The sequence below is a fragment of the Alligator mississippiensis genome, chromosome 2 (genome assembly GCF_030867095.1).
Source record: "Alligator mississippiensis isolate rAllMis1 chromosome 2, rAllMis1, whole genome shotgun sequence".
Lineage (NCBI taxonomy): Eukaryota > Metazoa > Chordata > Crocodylia > Alligatoridae > Alligator > Alligator mississippiensis.
In genome coordinates, this window is record NC_081825.1 from 105,385,145 (window position 1) to 105,402,821 (window position 17,677).

General features: G+C 39.0%; 1 protein-coding gene across 1 annotated transcript in view; it reads right to left on the reverse strand.

Moving 5' to 3' along the window:
- Positions 1-4,266: 4,266 nt before the first annotated feature.
- Positions 4,267-17,677, reverse strand: part of NAA15 (N-alpha-acetyltransferase 15, NatA auxiliary subunit) — a 68,164-nt gene continuing 54,753 nt past the window's right edge. The window contains exons 17-20 of the mRNA XM_006261714.4: positions 16,791-16,889; positions 11,924-12,067; positions 9,468-9,565; positions 4,267-6,181 (exon numbers count right to left, since the gene is read on the reverse strand). Coding sequence (XP_006261776.1) covers positions 5,981-6,181; positions 9,468-9,565; positions 11,924-12,067; positions 16,791-16,889 — 542 coding nt within the window. The 3' untranslated portion in view covers positions 4,267-5,980. The remainder of the gene's footprint in view (positions 6,182-9,467; positions 9,566-11,923; positions 12,068-16,790; positions 16,890-17,677) is intronic.

Genomic DNA, 17,677 nt, shown 5'->3' on the forward strand with positions numbered 1-17,677 from the left:
CAGGAACCTGACAAACACCACAAAGGTTCTACAGACTCTGGAAGCAGCGAGTCGAGTTGTAAATATGTTACCAGACAGAAGTGCTAAGAAATGAAGCTATTATTAGACTCACCTTTGAAAGTCCTTTCTTCCTGAACAAAAAACACCTGCAGATGTTTACAACAGAATTTGCATAAAGCTTTGTCCAGGATGATCTAGTCGGGGATGGTCCTGCTTTGAGAAGGGGGTTGGAGTAGATGGCCTCCTGAGGTCCCTTCCGACCTTAATTTTCTATGATTGCCTTCCAAGATCTACTCACATTCAAGCATGTTCTCCCCTATCCTCTTTTTCTCTTCCTCACTGACCTGAAGCTTTTATCACAAGATTCACAATTATTCCACGTAGATGCCTCGTGGCTTCTTACTAAGGTTACCCTAACAAGGGATAGTGAACAGGATGTGGTATTTTTATTCAAAAGCCTTTTTCTCTTTCTTTTCTTTTTTAAGCTGTTTGGCCAGCACTGAGGTTAATGTTTGCTATTACAAGGGGAAAAAGTGTAAGGACCTACAACATTATTAACCAGCTGAAAAATAGGCAAATTTCAGTCCAATTGTAAGCGATTTGGTGGAATTAAATTTAAGAGCACATAGATTATCAGAACACACCCTGTAGATATTGAGATAGTGAACTGGTTGTGAAGCTTTTAATAGGGAGGTTTGAAAATATAATGCCTTAACAAACTAAATTAAGTAAGTGTAACAAGTATTTGTTGGGAAAAAAAAAAAATGGTAGAATTCCACTGTTTCTTTAAAAGATAAAAACTGCAAAAGCCACGTGAGAGCTGGATTAGGAGATTTGTGTTGAATGGATCAGAGCAGTAAAGGTAAAATTAAAAACATTTTTTTTTTTATTTCAATTTTAAAACAGGTAAATTATGGTGCCCTCAAGCACAAAAATAAAACAATCTGGAAAGTTCTCCTATTATACCTTGAATTGTCTAGTCGTATCACAACTTACTTAAGGTTTGCTGCTGTATCTTCAATTATAACAGATTTGTTACATATTTTGAGCCCTATGCAAACCTGTTGCAGTATACCTCTGCTTTACCAGCTTTTACAAGCCTGCTGTTTTGTAGCCCTGCAAACTGGTCACTCATTTGGGTATCATTCAAAAGTGTTTCTTCCCTCAACCTCTTTGCAACCTTTAAAATAAAAACTAAAAGACTATTGTTCAACGTGAAAACATACAGCTCCTTTCCCATGCTGCTGCTGTTTCCTGGTTGGTAGTCTGTTGTGAGATATCTTTCTTGATCAAAACACTTGATGGTGCATTTTTTCTTCACTTTAATAACAACCCTACAGATGGGATCTAAAAAAGAATCACCCTAAAAATAGAATCCTCTTAGGGTTTTCAGTCTTCACTGACAGTCTCCATCACATTCTCTCTTCTGCTCTTACTTACTGCAGCTCGCATGCTCCATACAAAAAAAGTCAAGATCCCAGCTCTTTTACTGATTACAATTAAGAGCTTACTCATGGCACTGTAGCTCTGCTTTCCAAGAAACAGAATCTTGAGCAACTTGCATAAGATTTGTAGGAAAAAACAAAAACAAACGAACAACAACAAAAACTCACCACACTTTTGATTTCAAAAGTATGGAAGAACAGCATTCTGCAGTTGAAATTTTCTGGGGGAAAAGTTCCTTTAGTTCAGCACCGCCTATTTCTATCTGGTCAAAGTTAACTGGACAGAACTTCACTGGACAATATCAAAAATAAGCTTACTTATAAAACCAATGTTAGCATTGGAAAAAGGAAGTTAGGTTAGTTTAGAAATTTCAGGAATATTTACAGGCTTGCTGTTTATGGTGCAAAAATGAAAAGAAATAAGCTACTTGTAATTGAGGTCAACAGCTTGATAACCATAAACATGCCCAGTCCCTCCAACATTACTTTCCTACCTGGGACTGACTTACCAAGTTACACCCCCAGCAGTCTCATTCTTTCCATAATTATAGGGGCAGATCAGATTGGCACGAGGGGTGGAAGGATGATGCCAAAGTATCATAAAGGGATAAGCACTTCCAGAGCTGTGAGAAAAAAAACGTATTAGAATAGTAAGATACAGGATAATTAATTTTACATACATGAGCCTTACAGATGCAATAGTATAAATATCTTTAGATATGACTTTTAGGAAGGACAGTTAGCATTGTTCCCATTCTGCATTCTGACCTATGCCCTGGACATATTTGGGATTATTGTTTTAATTGCTGAATATCCCTAGTAACCCAGAATTTGATCCAGTTATAGCCAAGACAGATGCTTTCTAGGCAATTAAGATTGAGACAAAAGATGAGCTCCTGAACTATCTTTGTAATGATATTTCTCCATATTAATCTTCTGCTTTATTTGGTGAAAAAGATGGGGGAGGTGTTAACACATCAGGTAAAATGAGGCAGTGAAGCATTGTCATTCATGTTCTCAATGACCTTTCGTCTGCTCTTCTGGCAAGGGGCCTCAGCTCTGTTTTGCGTTTGGCCAGATGGAAGCAATATAACTTGGAATAGCCTGTATCCCTGAGTAAAGCCTTGGCTGAGTGTGTTGGTATCCTGTCAACCACTTTGTCTTCTATCACCTCTACTGATCTTTTTGTGTGCATTACCCTGATGCAAAAGGTGCTCTTCTACCCAGCCCAGGGAAAATCTGCTTTGCTCTGATGTTTGGGCATCAGCTTTTTTAAACTTATTACCGATATATAGCTTTCATTTTCCAACTCTATTAGGGGGAGACAAATCTCAAGGAACTAATTCAATTGCAGTCTCTTCGGGAAGTTGAAGCTTAAAAGCCTTTCTGACTCTGACCAAATTCTGTGTGCTCCCAGATGTGACTCAGGCTGCTGACCATGGCCAGAACATGAAGGTAAAATCCTACCTGAAATTGGGGGTGGATGGTATCACCAAACTGAATCACTCTAGTGATGAACTTGCTTTCCTGGAAATAGCTTCAAAATATGAATCCCTCCAGGTCAGCACATTCTTACCTATTAAATTCTTATATGGGAAAACCAGAATTTGTAGTAGTTCAGTGTAAAGATGGATGGATGACAGTTGTTCCACAACACCTTAGAGATGCCTGAATCTTAAAACTTTCTGCTATTGGGAAAGCTCTTAGAGACTTAGGTTTTTTGGCTCCTCGGTGGACTGTCCCTCTAGCAGAGACATCTGTGACCTTTTTGTTTATTATGAACCACTGTCCCATACAATGTGTTTGAGCAGAGATGATTGTGTCAGGTGATGTATTTGGGGGGGGGGGCGGTGTGAAAGGAGGGGAGGACAGCAAAAGGCAAACAAGTTCGCCAGGCTTCCCCTGTCAGATGCTGGAATACCTCCACACTTGCTTCCCTTTACTGCTGTGACAAGGAAGGTGCATAAAATATGAAGTAATTACAGGCATCCCGCATCTTACGCGGGGGTTACGAAAATCGCGTATAGTGAAATCGCATATTACTGTGCCAGTGGCGACTGCCTCTGCCTCCAAAACCTCCCACTGCCGCCACGGAGCCACGCTTAGAGCTGTGCGGCCAGCGGCAGCAGCGCAGAGCAGGGCGGTGGTGGGGATGGCTGCATGCCGCCCGGCCACTGGCCACGGCTCCATGGTGGTGGCGGGAGGTTTTGGAGGCCGAGGCAGTCACGGCTGGCAGCATGGTGGTGGCCGGGCCTCCAGGTAAGCGGCAGCGCCGTGTGCAGACTCGAGCCCCCGCCTCCCCCATGTATACTTGAATTTGCGCAAGTTAAATGCACATATGATGTGACATGCCTGTATGTGAGCGACACCCAATCACAAAGAAGAGCATGAGAAGAAAGATCTTCCATTACTCTTGACTCTCCATCATCTATTAAAAAGGCAGCAGATCTGAACTATCTGTATTCAGTACAAGAGGAAGAGAAAGGGGCACAAGCATTGAGGACAAGGCTGAACTGCCTTCTGTATTTGCAGAAGAGGTACAGTGCAAGTGTCTCTTGGACTGAGGGAGAGGTTCACAATCTAGAAAGAATATCAGAGTCAGTTGAAAGTTTAAGGCATTCTAGACTGATTAAATACACAAATATGGTGATACAACTTACATTTCTCACATTTACAACCTGAACTCTTCTATTTGCATATACAAGTATAGTTATCAGTGAAGCGGATGTTGGTAAGAGGTGCTTAATTCACTAAATAAAAAAACAAAATCACTGAAACTGTCCCTCATCTAGTCAGAAGATGGGGGAAAAAAAGCAATAAGTCCCAGTAAAGTCTTTAATTATACAAAGTGTCAATCAGTAACTGGTACAATGTGGGGAAAAGAAAAGTTTTATACCAAATCACGCAATTGCATAACTGAAATCTTCCAAAGACGACGCTCTTTTTCAGTCTGTGGTCTATTCTCTCATAGTTTTTCTGGTTCCATAAAAGCACCTGGGCACTTCTCTAGCCTATACCACTAATGCAGGAAACAATTTTAATTTTCAAAGTAATGAAGTTACCAACAAATTGCCTTTGTTGTTGGGATTTAGAAACCAAATTGTAATGTATTTTGCACCATACGATTTCTGACACTAAGTATTAATATGCAACGCATCAGCACTTAACACATACTTGAAGTCCGCCCAAACATGATGCATTAATGGTATTACTGAACAGCATATGAATCCAGCCCTGACTTGCATCTCTTCATCCATTCATTTTCAAAAGTACAACACAGATTGGTTGAAATATTCACACAATTGTTTTTCAAAACATTTTATTGCATTATATTTGGTACCTTATGTTTGACAAAGGAAATTTCATCTGTAACTGCAGGAATAAGAAGCTGGTCTGTTACTGAAAAAAAATTTGGGCCCCTTAAAAGTTACAAAGTCTTGGGCTTGCCTGAAATAACTGAGCAAGAAATATATTCTTAGAAATGTAGGGCTTCAAGTATTACAAACCTGTGACACTGTGGAAAAGTTCCAGAGGTATCTAAACTGCAGCACTTTTTTTTCTGCATAACATGAACAAGGCCTGCTGAGGTTTTAAACTATTAGTCTCTTGATCAGTCATAAAATGGTAGTCGAGAGTTCCGCTCTTTGGAACTTCAAAGCCATAGTATGTTCTCATTTTCTTTTCACTCTATATGAAAAATGCATGCTTTCTTTCTAATTAGTTGGTGCCACATCACAGTGCATAATTTCATTTGGTTCTTGCATTACAGTTTTAACAAGTTTGGCCAAACTATGCTGTGAGGTTCATCTCAAAAAACAGCAGTGTCACTTTCTTTTCAAGTTTAATTAAAAATGAAGAGATTGTTTTAACTGGTTCCTTCAGTTAAAAACTGTGGTGCAAGAACACCAAACTGATCGTGTACAGTGAATTTCGGAGACACAACAAGCTTACTGTACACCTTATGTTTCTTAATTCTGCTTGGTATCTATGTCCCAACCTCTACAACATTACACGTATGTTGTAGGTTTCTCTGTAAATTGATTCACATTGCATACTTCCTATGGACAGAATCATCTCCGTATCAAAATCAGTCAGATGCTAAAGCCCCAACAACTCTTTGTGCTCAGTGAAAGAATCCAGTGCTAAAACAGCGTATTTGCTGTCTGAGATAATAGTAATCTCACAAGACAAATTTAAAGTAATATTTCTGCCACACACCTGCTCTGAGAGCTATAAGCCTCCAGGTTTCTTATAAATTAGTTTAAAAACATGGGTAGGTAGGTAGGTAAGGGTTTTTTTTCTTCAATTTTAGCAGCTTTTAATTTTTAAGAAACTGAACCTATATCCAGTAATACGTTAGATATTTTATATATATACTTTGTCAGCAGGATAAAAAAAGTAAAACTATTTGAAGGCAAAAATTTTAACTCCTTCCATTCTCTGTGTAAGTTAGAATGACTCAGCAGGTGCGTGACAAAAATATTATACACCAGATACGGTCCAATGTTATTCCATTTTTTTTTTTGTTAAGTTGTTCATATTTCATTGGCCAGTTCTTCAGGTTCTGCAGAACTATCTCCATTTACTGTGATCTTTATATCCTCTTCATATCCAGGGGGCATGAAAGCCAAAGCATAGGGGAAAAGCTTATGACAATTTGCTCGGTAAGTTTCAGCTGCTTCTTTAGACTCTCCCAGACTACTATCACACAAAGCTTCTAATACCGCCATACAAGTCTATTAAAGATAAAAAGAAAAAGGTGTTAAAACCTTTGTAAATGGTAATCTGATATTTACAACAACAAAAAAATACGCAGTACTAAAGAATACAAAATTTTTTTTCTAGTATCATCAAATATGTATTTTTCTAAATTAGGACACATGGGCCGTGTCCAGACAAGTGTGGCCATGCCATGCCCCAGAGTCCCCAGAAACCCATGGGAGTGCTTCCTTAAAGGGGACACACTCGAGGAGGAGTAAAGGCCTAAGACAAGTTAGCAAAGTTCATAGATTTCATAGACATTAGGGCTGGAAGGGACCTGGGAAGATCATCGAGTCCAGCCCCCCGCCCAAAGGGCAGGACGTCAGCTGGGGTCATAGGATCCCGGCTCAGGGACTGCTTCCCTCACCAACAAACATTTGAATAACAAAGGTGTGGCAGGTGATAGACTGGAGGTGAGGTACAGCCAGGGATGGGGGAGAGCCTGGTGTCAGGGTACCAGCACCCTCTCCGGACCCACAGGGTGGTACAAACAGTAAAAAGACAACACCACAAGTAGTAGCCAGAAATTCCAAAGATAATGTTCAATTTAAATATAATTTCTTATTTTGTCTAAAATTAGTGTCCAAGTAATCACCGAATATTTTTCTTAAGTATTTGGATACTGTAGTAGTGTAACTTGTTGGGATTGATGCACCAAAAACAAAAATGGAAATTCCTCATTTTCTTTTTCATAGATATTCTTCATAAAACCCCACACTTTTTACAAAAAGCACTCTTACCATGTTATTAGTGGGACCTCATCTAAACATTTTCAGCCACTGAGCTGCAGCAAAAGGCGGTGCAGACTTGCCTCATCTACACTGCATCATGCCAGCACCAGTGGGTGGAAACCAGTCTCTCATTCTTATGCTATTTGCTGTTGCTTTCATCTCCTCTATGATGTTAATCACTGGTGCTACCCTCCTTGCTAAAAGCTTCCTCTTAAGTTTGGGCTTGGATAGCCCATCTGCCTCCCACCAATTAGTTTCCAGGCCTCCCATAGCAGTCTGTGTTTTGACACCTGGAGTACAAGGTATGTCCATCCAGTACTTCCTTGCTGGTGGAGATAAGCTCCTAACTGACGATTTCCTGGATGTTAATGCTAGTGATGTCTCCTCATTCAATGTCGAGAATTTTTGTCTTGCATTAATTTTAGAAGGGGTCTAGTTTCGTGTCTAATTGTTTGGTAGCTTTAACAGCTCTAAACTTGTTTGAACTGAAAATTGTTTTGTTTTGTGGCCGTATAACCAAATTCTATATTGCAGAGTTCAGTAAATGCAGGCTGAAATATACGCTGAAGCAGAAGACGCCCTGTTTATTTTGGAAGTCTAAAAAACCAATGCCTCTGACTTAACTCCTGTATCAAAGGTGCAACTCATAAGCAAGTAAATACAAGACTACAGAATCCTCTGCTCTGACAAGTGCAGCTGGAACACAAATGCTGTCAGAAAAGTACTTAAATATTTTTCCTATCAAATGAAATGCTGGTGGAACAGCTTTCCCATACCATAAATATTTTAATTTCAGAAAGATTTCCATCCTGCATGGGGATGAATTCAAAACCTCTGAAATATTTTTCTTGGGGGCTGGAATGATGCCCAATGTTTTATTGGCATTTTGGTTGCTGCTACATATTGGGCTGATGTTTTCAGAGAATTATCTACAATGTCCCCAAGGCCTCTTTCTCAAGTTGTAAAAGTTAATTTAGAGCCCAGTACTATGTATGCATATAGCTGGTTATTTTTCCCCCATGTACATTACTTTATACTTGTCAGCAAGGTTGGTCTGTTCTCCCTCTTCATTTCTGACTAGGAATTCAATTCAGACTGGAGAAACCCTTTCCAAGGAAACATATCCCAATTCCTGCATGTCCCCAAACTAACCAGAATTTTCTATTAAAAAGTTTATAAAAAGAGAGAAATGCTAAAGCTACTTGGAATGGATCAACATTATTGGAGACTCAAGGATTACTGTGATGTGCCTCATTTAAAAAAACCCCAAAAACCCCAAAAACCCACAAAATGAACTTATATACAACTGCAAAAAAGGGTCTGCAAGAAAAAAACATATAAAAATAAATAAAGTGAAGACAGCTAGATAGCCATTGACAAAGTTTTTAGACCAGAAGGATGAGATACTCTAGACAAAGCATAGGGAATTCTATACAAATTACAAAGACATTCTTAAAAATAAGTTGGCTGGAAATTATGACACACAGGTCAGCCTAAGTCTGTGTGCAGCCTCTTTTCACATGAAGTGATGATTACTATTCAGACTCAGATTGCCATTAACTGGTTAAGGAAATGGGATCAGCATGCTATTTCATGTACAGCAAAATGATGCTGTGATTTTTTTGAGCCAGCAGTCCCACAAAGTAGTAAATTTTTCTCCTGAAGAAAAATGTGAGTTTTTCACCCCAATAAACTGGAGCACTAAGTGCAGATTTCTGGTTAGAAACAACCTGGACAAATGGAAATACAATGGAGCTTACTGCTTGCCAAGAGGCTCAAATATCAACTATGGGTGTTCCTACCAGCCACACCCCAGGAGCATGAGTTTACAAAGCATAATGAAAAAAAAGAGTCTGATGTTTGTTACTTAATGTCAAGGTAAATACAATGGCAAGAGAGGGGAAAAAAGGTAATTAGAGGACCTTTGAACACAAATCCAGGAAGTTTTGATCTCCCCATTTTCAATTTGCTCAGAGTTGCTTGGATGAAAACTTCTATTGCACCACCTTAGACAAGTTATCAGCAAAAGGAGGGAAAAAAATCCTTCCTCCTGCATATTTCCTGGACCATCATGGTTATACCATCAATCCAACCCAACAGCTGTAATTATGAACTCTATCCTGAAATCCTAATCCTGAAGATCCAGTAATATGCATTCTTGCCTATGCTAGTCTTTTCCTAAAGGGCAGAGGTTAAGTTAACTGATTTGAAAACTATATACTCCAGAAATACAGGACCCCTGGACTCGTTAACTGAGCAGCGTTCAAAGGAGAAAGAAACTATTTACAGGACTGACACATGCAATCTAAAGTTTCATTTTTTTGCCCATCTGCAAAATAGAATTACATAAAAATTGATACAGGAAGTTATTCATACAAATAAAAAGAAAGCTTCCCAAATATCCAAAACAATTTTTCTAAAAAGGCTAAAAAGCTTTAGGGTGACGATACCACTGGAGACGAAACAGGACCTACAAATCCTGTTCTCAGCATCTAGAAGGGCCCTCAGATATCACAAAAACCATCTTTACCTGAAGATTTCTGTTAGAGAGTGATTCATCGAGGGACACCGCCAACTCCACTGCTCTTTTTTGACTGGAAGGATCTAAATAGTACATCATTTTGGCAGCTACAAGAGAAAATGCAAGTCTTTAACAAAATCAAGACTACATAACTTCAAGAACTGGAATACTGCATTCTAGACAAGTTCAGCTGGAAACTTTTAGCTTTATGTTCTCTTTATTTGAGCAAACCAATGGGTACTCCAAGCCTGGTTTTAGTACTCAAGAGTCCATGTGAAAAAAATATCAAGATGAAAACCACAATGTAAACTTCAGTCTGCAAAAATGGTATCTACATGAATTAACTTATTTTGAGGGAGCCACCACCAGGCACTAGATGAGGCATAAATGGCAAGACTGAGTGCAGTAACTTGCATCAATATTGCTCATATTACTGTGGCAGTCACTGTGACCTGTAATCACCCTTGGGAAGGGGAATTTTTTCTCCATCCAATGGCAAAACACAACATTTAAGAGCTATATGACAAGCTACTAGGCAGAAGTAAGTATGTGGGAATAGGGTTCCAGTGGTGAGGTCAAGTGGAAATGGAGGCTTTACAGTTCTCACTGGTCTTCCAGATGAAGATGTTTCACCAGTATCATAAGTTTAAACATGCATTAGGGAACCTACACAAATGTAATAATCTAGCTAGCATTTTACACCAGGAAGGAACTCAGTTTGGCTGCCAAAAGCTACTATTAAAAAGACACTTGCTTCAACATAGTATTTTTATCATTAACTGTACACAGTTTTTTTATTCTAACAGATCCAAAAGCTATATAAAGATTCCAAAGTCAGGTGGTCTGAAGTTGAATGGTCAATATTAAAAGTTACCTGTACAACCACAAGTTGGCTCCCTTGCAAATATACAACAGCCTGTTATTATACCACTTAATTACAGGGGACCTGCACTTCACTCAGTGAATGGGTACTTCTTTAGGATTTCTATCTGTTGTCCTCATTCAACATATGGTCCCAGGCCTGCCTTAATGCATTACTCTGCTCCACCAAATGCCAAATGGATGTGCACTTTAATTTGCAAAAATGCACAACAAAAATTCCATGACATGCAATTCATGGACACTGACCCCCATCTGTACTGTCACCATTTGAGTATACATCAGCTTAAGTTGCAGAGCTCTCTGTAATGGGTACTGTAGAACTCATATCCTTTATAGCATTAGGCTCCTAAAACACCCCTGGCTGGGAAAAGATGTTGGGAAATATTTGAAGGTTTCCAGACCCACACCAGAGCTTCACAGGATCACTGAAATGTTCCTGTTGTCCAATGTAGCTTTTATTTCAAAGCAAGCTGTAGCAGTCAGCCAAATGGCACTCCCTATAAGCTCCAGCAATCAGAAAAGTGGCATCCACTGAAATAAAAGCTGACCCACAGAGCTGAATGTCTCATTCTTAATTGGGCAACCTGGTGTAAATTCAGAAGCGTGCAAACTGCTTGTATATGAACCCAGGAAACCACCTGGGTTCTATGACAGCAGTAGGTTGCTATCTTTGTGGGCCAGCCATTAGAGGAGGGTGAGAAACTTTGTTAGTGACTTTCAGAGCTATTTACTAGAGGAACAGGAAGGTACAGATGCCCAAGTTCAAACACAGGGTAAGGAGTTAGCGCTTCCAATTGTTACAAACAATTCTGTGGGCTTCTACCTCATGAACAAAGTTCAAATCAAGCTGTAGCAGGAGGTTCTCTCATTATATATTAATACTTATTGTGAAGGTGGTCAAATATGCATATTAGACCAAAGCTACAGCATAAATCAACAACTGCCTAAAACTACAGCTTGTTTAGATTACTGGATACATTAATTTGATGGTACATTTTGATTTAAGCAGGTGAGAGTGCAGGAGTAATTTTAGTAGCATAAAAGCCAGTACGAAAGAATCCATGTTTTAAGATGGAGACAGAAAAATAATTCTATCACTCTCTCATGAAAACATCTCATCTCCAGGTTATTTTAAACTTAAATCAATACAGTACAGTTACTTTTTAACATACTTCATACAAACTGTATCCTAAAATATTCTAGAGAGTTAAATATAGTTACCATTAAAAAGATCTTTCATGACAATTCAGCAATTATGTCAGAAGTGACGATGGGCCACAGATGGTCCAAAGAGTTATATGCAGTGAAGCCCACAGCTGTGGCATACAGGGAGAGAAATTAAAATATATAGGCAAACAGGAAGTTATGTTTTCAACTGAGATTTGAAATGGATACAAGAAACTATTCCTGATGGCAACAGTAGCCTGTGATATTAGCAGTATGGGAACAGAAAGTCCTGTGCTATATGAGTACAAGAAATGGAAGAGGAAGAAAAAGTGAGGGTCTTTGAGGTAAATTCCAAACGCAAAAAAAATAAAAATAAAAAACAACTTAGTTTAGTAAGAACAACAAAAATAAAGTACCTGATAACCTATGTGGTAGGGAGTCATAGTTCTTCTTAAGAAAAGCTTCATTGAAGTTCTTTGGATTAGTTGCTCCAAAAAGGCGATTCATTTCTTGATTTAACACTGTTCTAACTACGTTGGGCAGGTCTTTACTTTCAGATACTATTGGGTAGAAAGGAAATAGATCTCAACATAAAAAAAAACCTCTAGATGCTTTTTACCATCAGGAATCACAGCAAAATACATTTGACTTAAGAAGAAAAAAAACAACTTGCTCTTTTACATGAATAGTGAAGTTGAAATTTTTCAATTAAAGATATATACAAGTAAAGAAAAGGTACATAACTAGGAAGTAGCTATAAAGTTTTCATTGAAACAGTTTTCTGTGAGATAATTAAAAATAATCTGGTTTTACTGAAGTGGTATGAAGAGGTAATACATTTCATTTAAAAAGTCAGACAACACCTGTACAAGTGCGAAAGTATCCTGTTCTAACCAAAAGCTTTTTTTTGTTTTAACTTCAAACTCAAAAAATGGTTAAGAACCAAAATTTAAGTGAATTGTTTGACCTTAAAACAATAAGTTTTCCCCAGGATTTTGTTTAATTGAGATGATGCCTTTTTCATCCCAATTAGAGAACTGTTTTGGGGAAAAAACTTACTTCCACAGGATGGAAAATTTTTACAAGTATTTATAGACCTCGTAAGAAAAAGACCTACATCTTTCTTCTTTCTACCATGTCATTCAACTGTGCTTTTAGATAGTATAGAGGAAAAGGCTACACCACTGTGGAGAGATTCAATGAAATTCCAATTGTTGGTGTCCAGAAATAATAATCATCATTGTTTACCGTGTCCAAAGTTCTCAGCTTCACTCTCTTCAAAAACATGCATACCACTCCTGTCTCCTTCAGACAAAGGACACTGATCTTCCAACACCCCGAAGGTGGTCAATCCCTTTCCTTACTAATTTACCTCTTACTAAGCTCGTTTCTCAAGCCTCATTATTGCCAAACCCTCTTTATACATACCTTTCTAGCTGCTAAATCCTGCCATGCCCCTCTTATACCCAGCAGAAGTGCTCGATCCCTTGCTTTCCCATCCAAAATATCCCATAACCTCAACTTCTGACATCCCAATTCCTTTAGCAACTAAAGTTTTGCTAGCTACTTTACCACCTTTCAAGCCCTTAGAAATTGATGTCTCAAATATATGTACCACAAAGTTGAGCAGCAGTATCTGGTTTAAGTAGGGCCAGTATCTGATAGCACTTTAAAAAAGGTCAAGAAGAAATATTTTGTAGGTTACTTCCAATGTAAAAAAAGTTTGACTTTTAATTTTTTCATGCTTTGCATAAAAGCAACCTGAAAGTCTGCCATGCTTTTTTCGCCTTAAACGACTTGCCTGTTCTGCTAGAATTTTTTCTGACAGTGTGGGTATGCGGATTGTGACCCTTTAGCGAAAATGACAAGAAGTCTGAATCACTGAGCTTTTCTTCCAATTTACATATTTCTGTTCAAGCAGATATTAAAAACACTCCCGGCTTATTAAAAACAAGCAGAGTTTCCATGTTAAAAGAAAAAAAACAATTACAAACTACTTGCTGATTGTTCTCTCTTTGCATCCTATAAGTAGACAGATTGAATTTTATTAGATGTTAAGAATCATGAACCAAAAATATGATAGAGCCATAAGGGAAATACAGAGCGTCTGAACGAAAGAGGGTTAAGGGTAAGGAGGGGAAAACAACTAGGTTACAGAAAATACAATGTTAAGCCGACAAGAGGCTGAGTATGCTAAAACCTATTACAGAGAATGGCGATTTACAGAGGCAGGAATAAGTCAACTTGGCCTCCCACCCTGCTAGTATCTTTTGGCTCCTCTGGAAACAAATTCCCAGCTTTATGATTATAGTTCTTCCTACTTACTCCTTCCTGAACAGAGAGAATTAAACAGGACAGGCAAAGGGACAAAAAAAGAAACAGGTCAAGACACAAACAAAGAAAACCCTCCCCAAACCCTAGCAGCCTTCCCAGAAGTTGGGCAGACTACAGTACCAGGCCCTATTCCTCCTTTGCTCCTTTGTTAGTATTAGTTCTGCCCTGAAAACACGCATGAAACAAAGAACCAGAGCATGGGCAAAACTGCTCTGTCGCCAATGGGTTGAATGTACTTCTCGTCAGTACTCTCTGACTCACCACAGAAGCAGTGTAGATATGCCTCTTGACTGCTTTGCAGACCCAAACCAAGCACAAAGAACTCCAGGCCATATCTCCGTTAACACCCCCCACCCCCTTCACTTTTGTGTACGATAGTTTGTCACATGCTATTCTATATTGCCTACAGGATAAGAGGAAAAGGTGGCACTTCAACCAAATTAAGAAGGAGAATATTACGCTTCAGATCTCCTAAAACTGCAACAAAGAACCCCCCAAAATTGTGCACAGTCCCAATTTTTCCTTCCTCTTTAGCAGACAGGACTTTAGAACCAACGAAGAGTTACGCTGCTGACAGACATTCACTTTAAGGGCACAATGCAATCTGATGCACAGTCCCAACCATCATACCTCCTGCCATCATGCCATATATGTATGGCAGAACGCACGGTTTTGAGATTGCGCATTAGATGTCAATTATGCCTTAGCTGCCAGTATCATAATCTTGAAGCTGGGTGCCCACAATCGGCCGATTGTTAGCCAAGGCCAGGGACCAAGTTGTGGGGTAGAACTAGCTCTAGCTGACAAATAGCTGATTGTCAAAACTCCAGCTGGGGGGCACACGTGGTTTTTACAGGTCCCAGCCCATAGGGAACCAGGGATCAGGGTGCAGCAGTCTGATCTTAGAGCCTTCAGGGCCAGGGAGGAGCAATAGCTACATGTGCTCCTCAGCTGGGCAGTACACATGATTTTTACTCATGCCTAGCATGGGGACACTGGAATTGGGGAGCCTCTTCCATGATCCTGGGGTCCTGTCCTTCTGGGACCATTAAAAACTGTATGCACAGCTGTGCTGTATACACAGTTTTCTGACATCCCCAGGACATGGGGACCTCAGGATCAGAAAACCATATATGAAGCTCAGCTACACAAATGCAGTCTTTAAAGGTCTAGTGTGCAGTGGGCCTGAGGTCAGAGAGATGCTTCTTCATGTTGGGCTCACTGCGTACCACCCCTCTTTCTCCCCCATCTGCCTCTGAGGATCCGAGTTCCAGGGACTGTTTTTGCTCCCAGCCCGACTGGGTAGGGGGACAGCTGTATCTTGGACCATGGGGCTGTCCCATGCTAGATCTTAATGCTCAGCTGAATATTGGGAACTGTCATGGACTGGCCCCAACCAGCCACACATTCAGTTTAAAGTGTGATAAAATGGAACCACAACAAAATTGTTACATAAGTAGAATAACTTTGTATCTCATTTACTGTATTGTCACCCCTTAAATGGACTTGAATATATGGCTGGGTTACTATTTAAAGGCACAATTACCGTATTATTATTATTAATAGGCAGCCATTTTGCATTATTTTTGTATGTTTTAATTCAGGGATGGCCAACCTATATTCTGCATGCCGCACGCAGCATGGGCAGTCTCTGAGTGGGGCACACCAAGTCGAGGAAGGCATAGGCAGCGTAAGAGCAGACAGAGCAGGAAGCAGAAAGAAGAGCAGCAGACTGGGTAAGAGAAAGGGTATGGAGTTGAATTTGGGGAAGGTGTGGTACCAGTTTGTGGCATGCCTGCCAAACAGGTTGGCCCCTATTTTTTTAAATTTATGGGCAGGGGCCCAAAACAGTGAAGCTTTCCTTTTTTTGTACAAGTTGAAAAAAACTGCAAAATATTTTGCTCTTTAGAAAACCAGCATAACTCTGTAAATGTTTAGCATAGAACCAACAGAAAATAATTGAAAGTATGTGGAAAGATGAAATTACTGATACAAGTTTCAGACAGAACAGTAAATATGAAACCAGTTTCTCATTATACTAATGAGCTGCCTAACCACTCTTAAGTTATGCAGGAGTGCGTTACCTCCATGATTTTTGACACATTATAATCTGCCTGGCAATTAACCCCCCAGCCCAGCCTCTGGCTTCTTTACTTTTCATTCCATCCAGGAAGAGCACACACCAACTGCTGAAACTTCCTTAGCCTAACAAAGGGTTTTTGAACCCAAAAGCTTGCTTAACTATTCTCCAACTATTTGGGTTGATCTAATAAAAGATATCAAATTCACCCAAGGAACCTTGTCTGCTTATGTCCTTAGACCAACACAGCTAAAACCTACACCCTTACCTCCATGAGGTCTTTTTACCAGCAACATGAAAACAAGTATCTGGATGATGTCACATTTAAAAAAGTTTAAGGAAAAAAAATATTCTCTCCATATACATTTTATTGCAAAATGGATTTGCTTTAGAATGGAAAAATAAATCAAGCAATTCTAAACTGGTAGAAGTTTTTCTATAAAATTAGGAAATCACATTTTTAAAAGGGTCATATGAAATTATATGCACCTCAAAATTATAAATGTTTTGTTTAGCAGAAGTTTTTGTAATCCACAGACTTGAAGGACTTGAAACAAACCTAAATATTTATCTATTATCCAAGCTGAAAGAAATGGAGAAAGGAAGACAGAGCACAACAAGTATGTTTTTACTTGCAATTTCTTTTAAAAGAAGCTATAGTAATGTTTATTTTAAAACAGGATGTGATTTCTAACATTAAGCTATTCAGTCACTACAACCAACTGTAGTCAAAACAATAACACTTATTCTAACAAAATGAATAATTTGTTACACATTTTGAATGAATTTTATTGCAAGCACAGATGACTATACAGGATGGTTGCTAGAAGCATGGACAGAACAAGTTTTATATATAAACATTCCCATACCACTGCTGAAGAGGTGAATCATACACTCATGAAGCCAAGGATGACTGGAATCAATAGCAAATGCTCTCTTCACCGATTGTAGCATCAGAAGAAATTTTTCTGTAAAATAAAATTGTCAGTGAATTACAGAAGTACTTTCTGCAAGTCTTAAAGAGAACCATCAAGTTTCAGATGCCGATTGAGAAAAAAATATACATAAAATTAGAGTCCAGAACAAATAGATTAATACATGATGCCCATAAAAGTTGTTCAGAGAAAAAGCTAACCTTGTTGAGCCTAAAAACTAATTCAGAGGTAAAACTAACTACTGTGGACTAACACATTTTTTTTTTTTTTTTTTTTTTTTTTTTTTTTTTTTACTGGATGACTTCGTAAGCCAAAATTTAAAAGTGCAAAATTTCCCTCTTTCATTATAATTATACCCTATTCTGTTGTATTTTAATGTATTTCATTTCAAGCACAATGTGTTTAAAAAACAGCACAATATGGTCATGATGGGAAAAAACTAGATTTTGTACATAATGGGTATGTCCTGGTGACTTTTATTCAAACAACATTTTCCTTAGCTGAAACCAATACAGTGAAGAGTACCTCTAACATAAGAATCAGTGCTGAAGTCTCTATAGAGTTTAGGGAAGATAGTTCTGGTGGATCTATGCCATAGCTCTCAGGAGAAAAAAAATTCGTGCTTCTCATTCAGACTGGATTTGGGGAAAGAGAAGTTAACGCTGGCCACAATCCCTTAGAGCAGGAGTGTCGAACATACAGTCCCTGGGCTAGATCCAACACACAGAGCTGCTCCGTTAGTCCTGCCAACCGACTGGGGGGCCATGAAGCCTGGGATGTGGTAGGCACCTCCCACTCGCCACAGAATCCAGGACCATGGG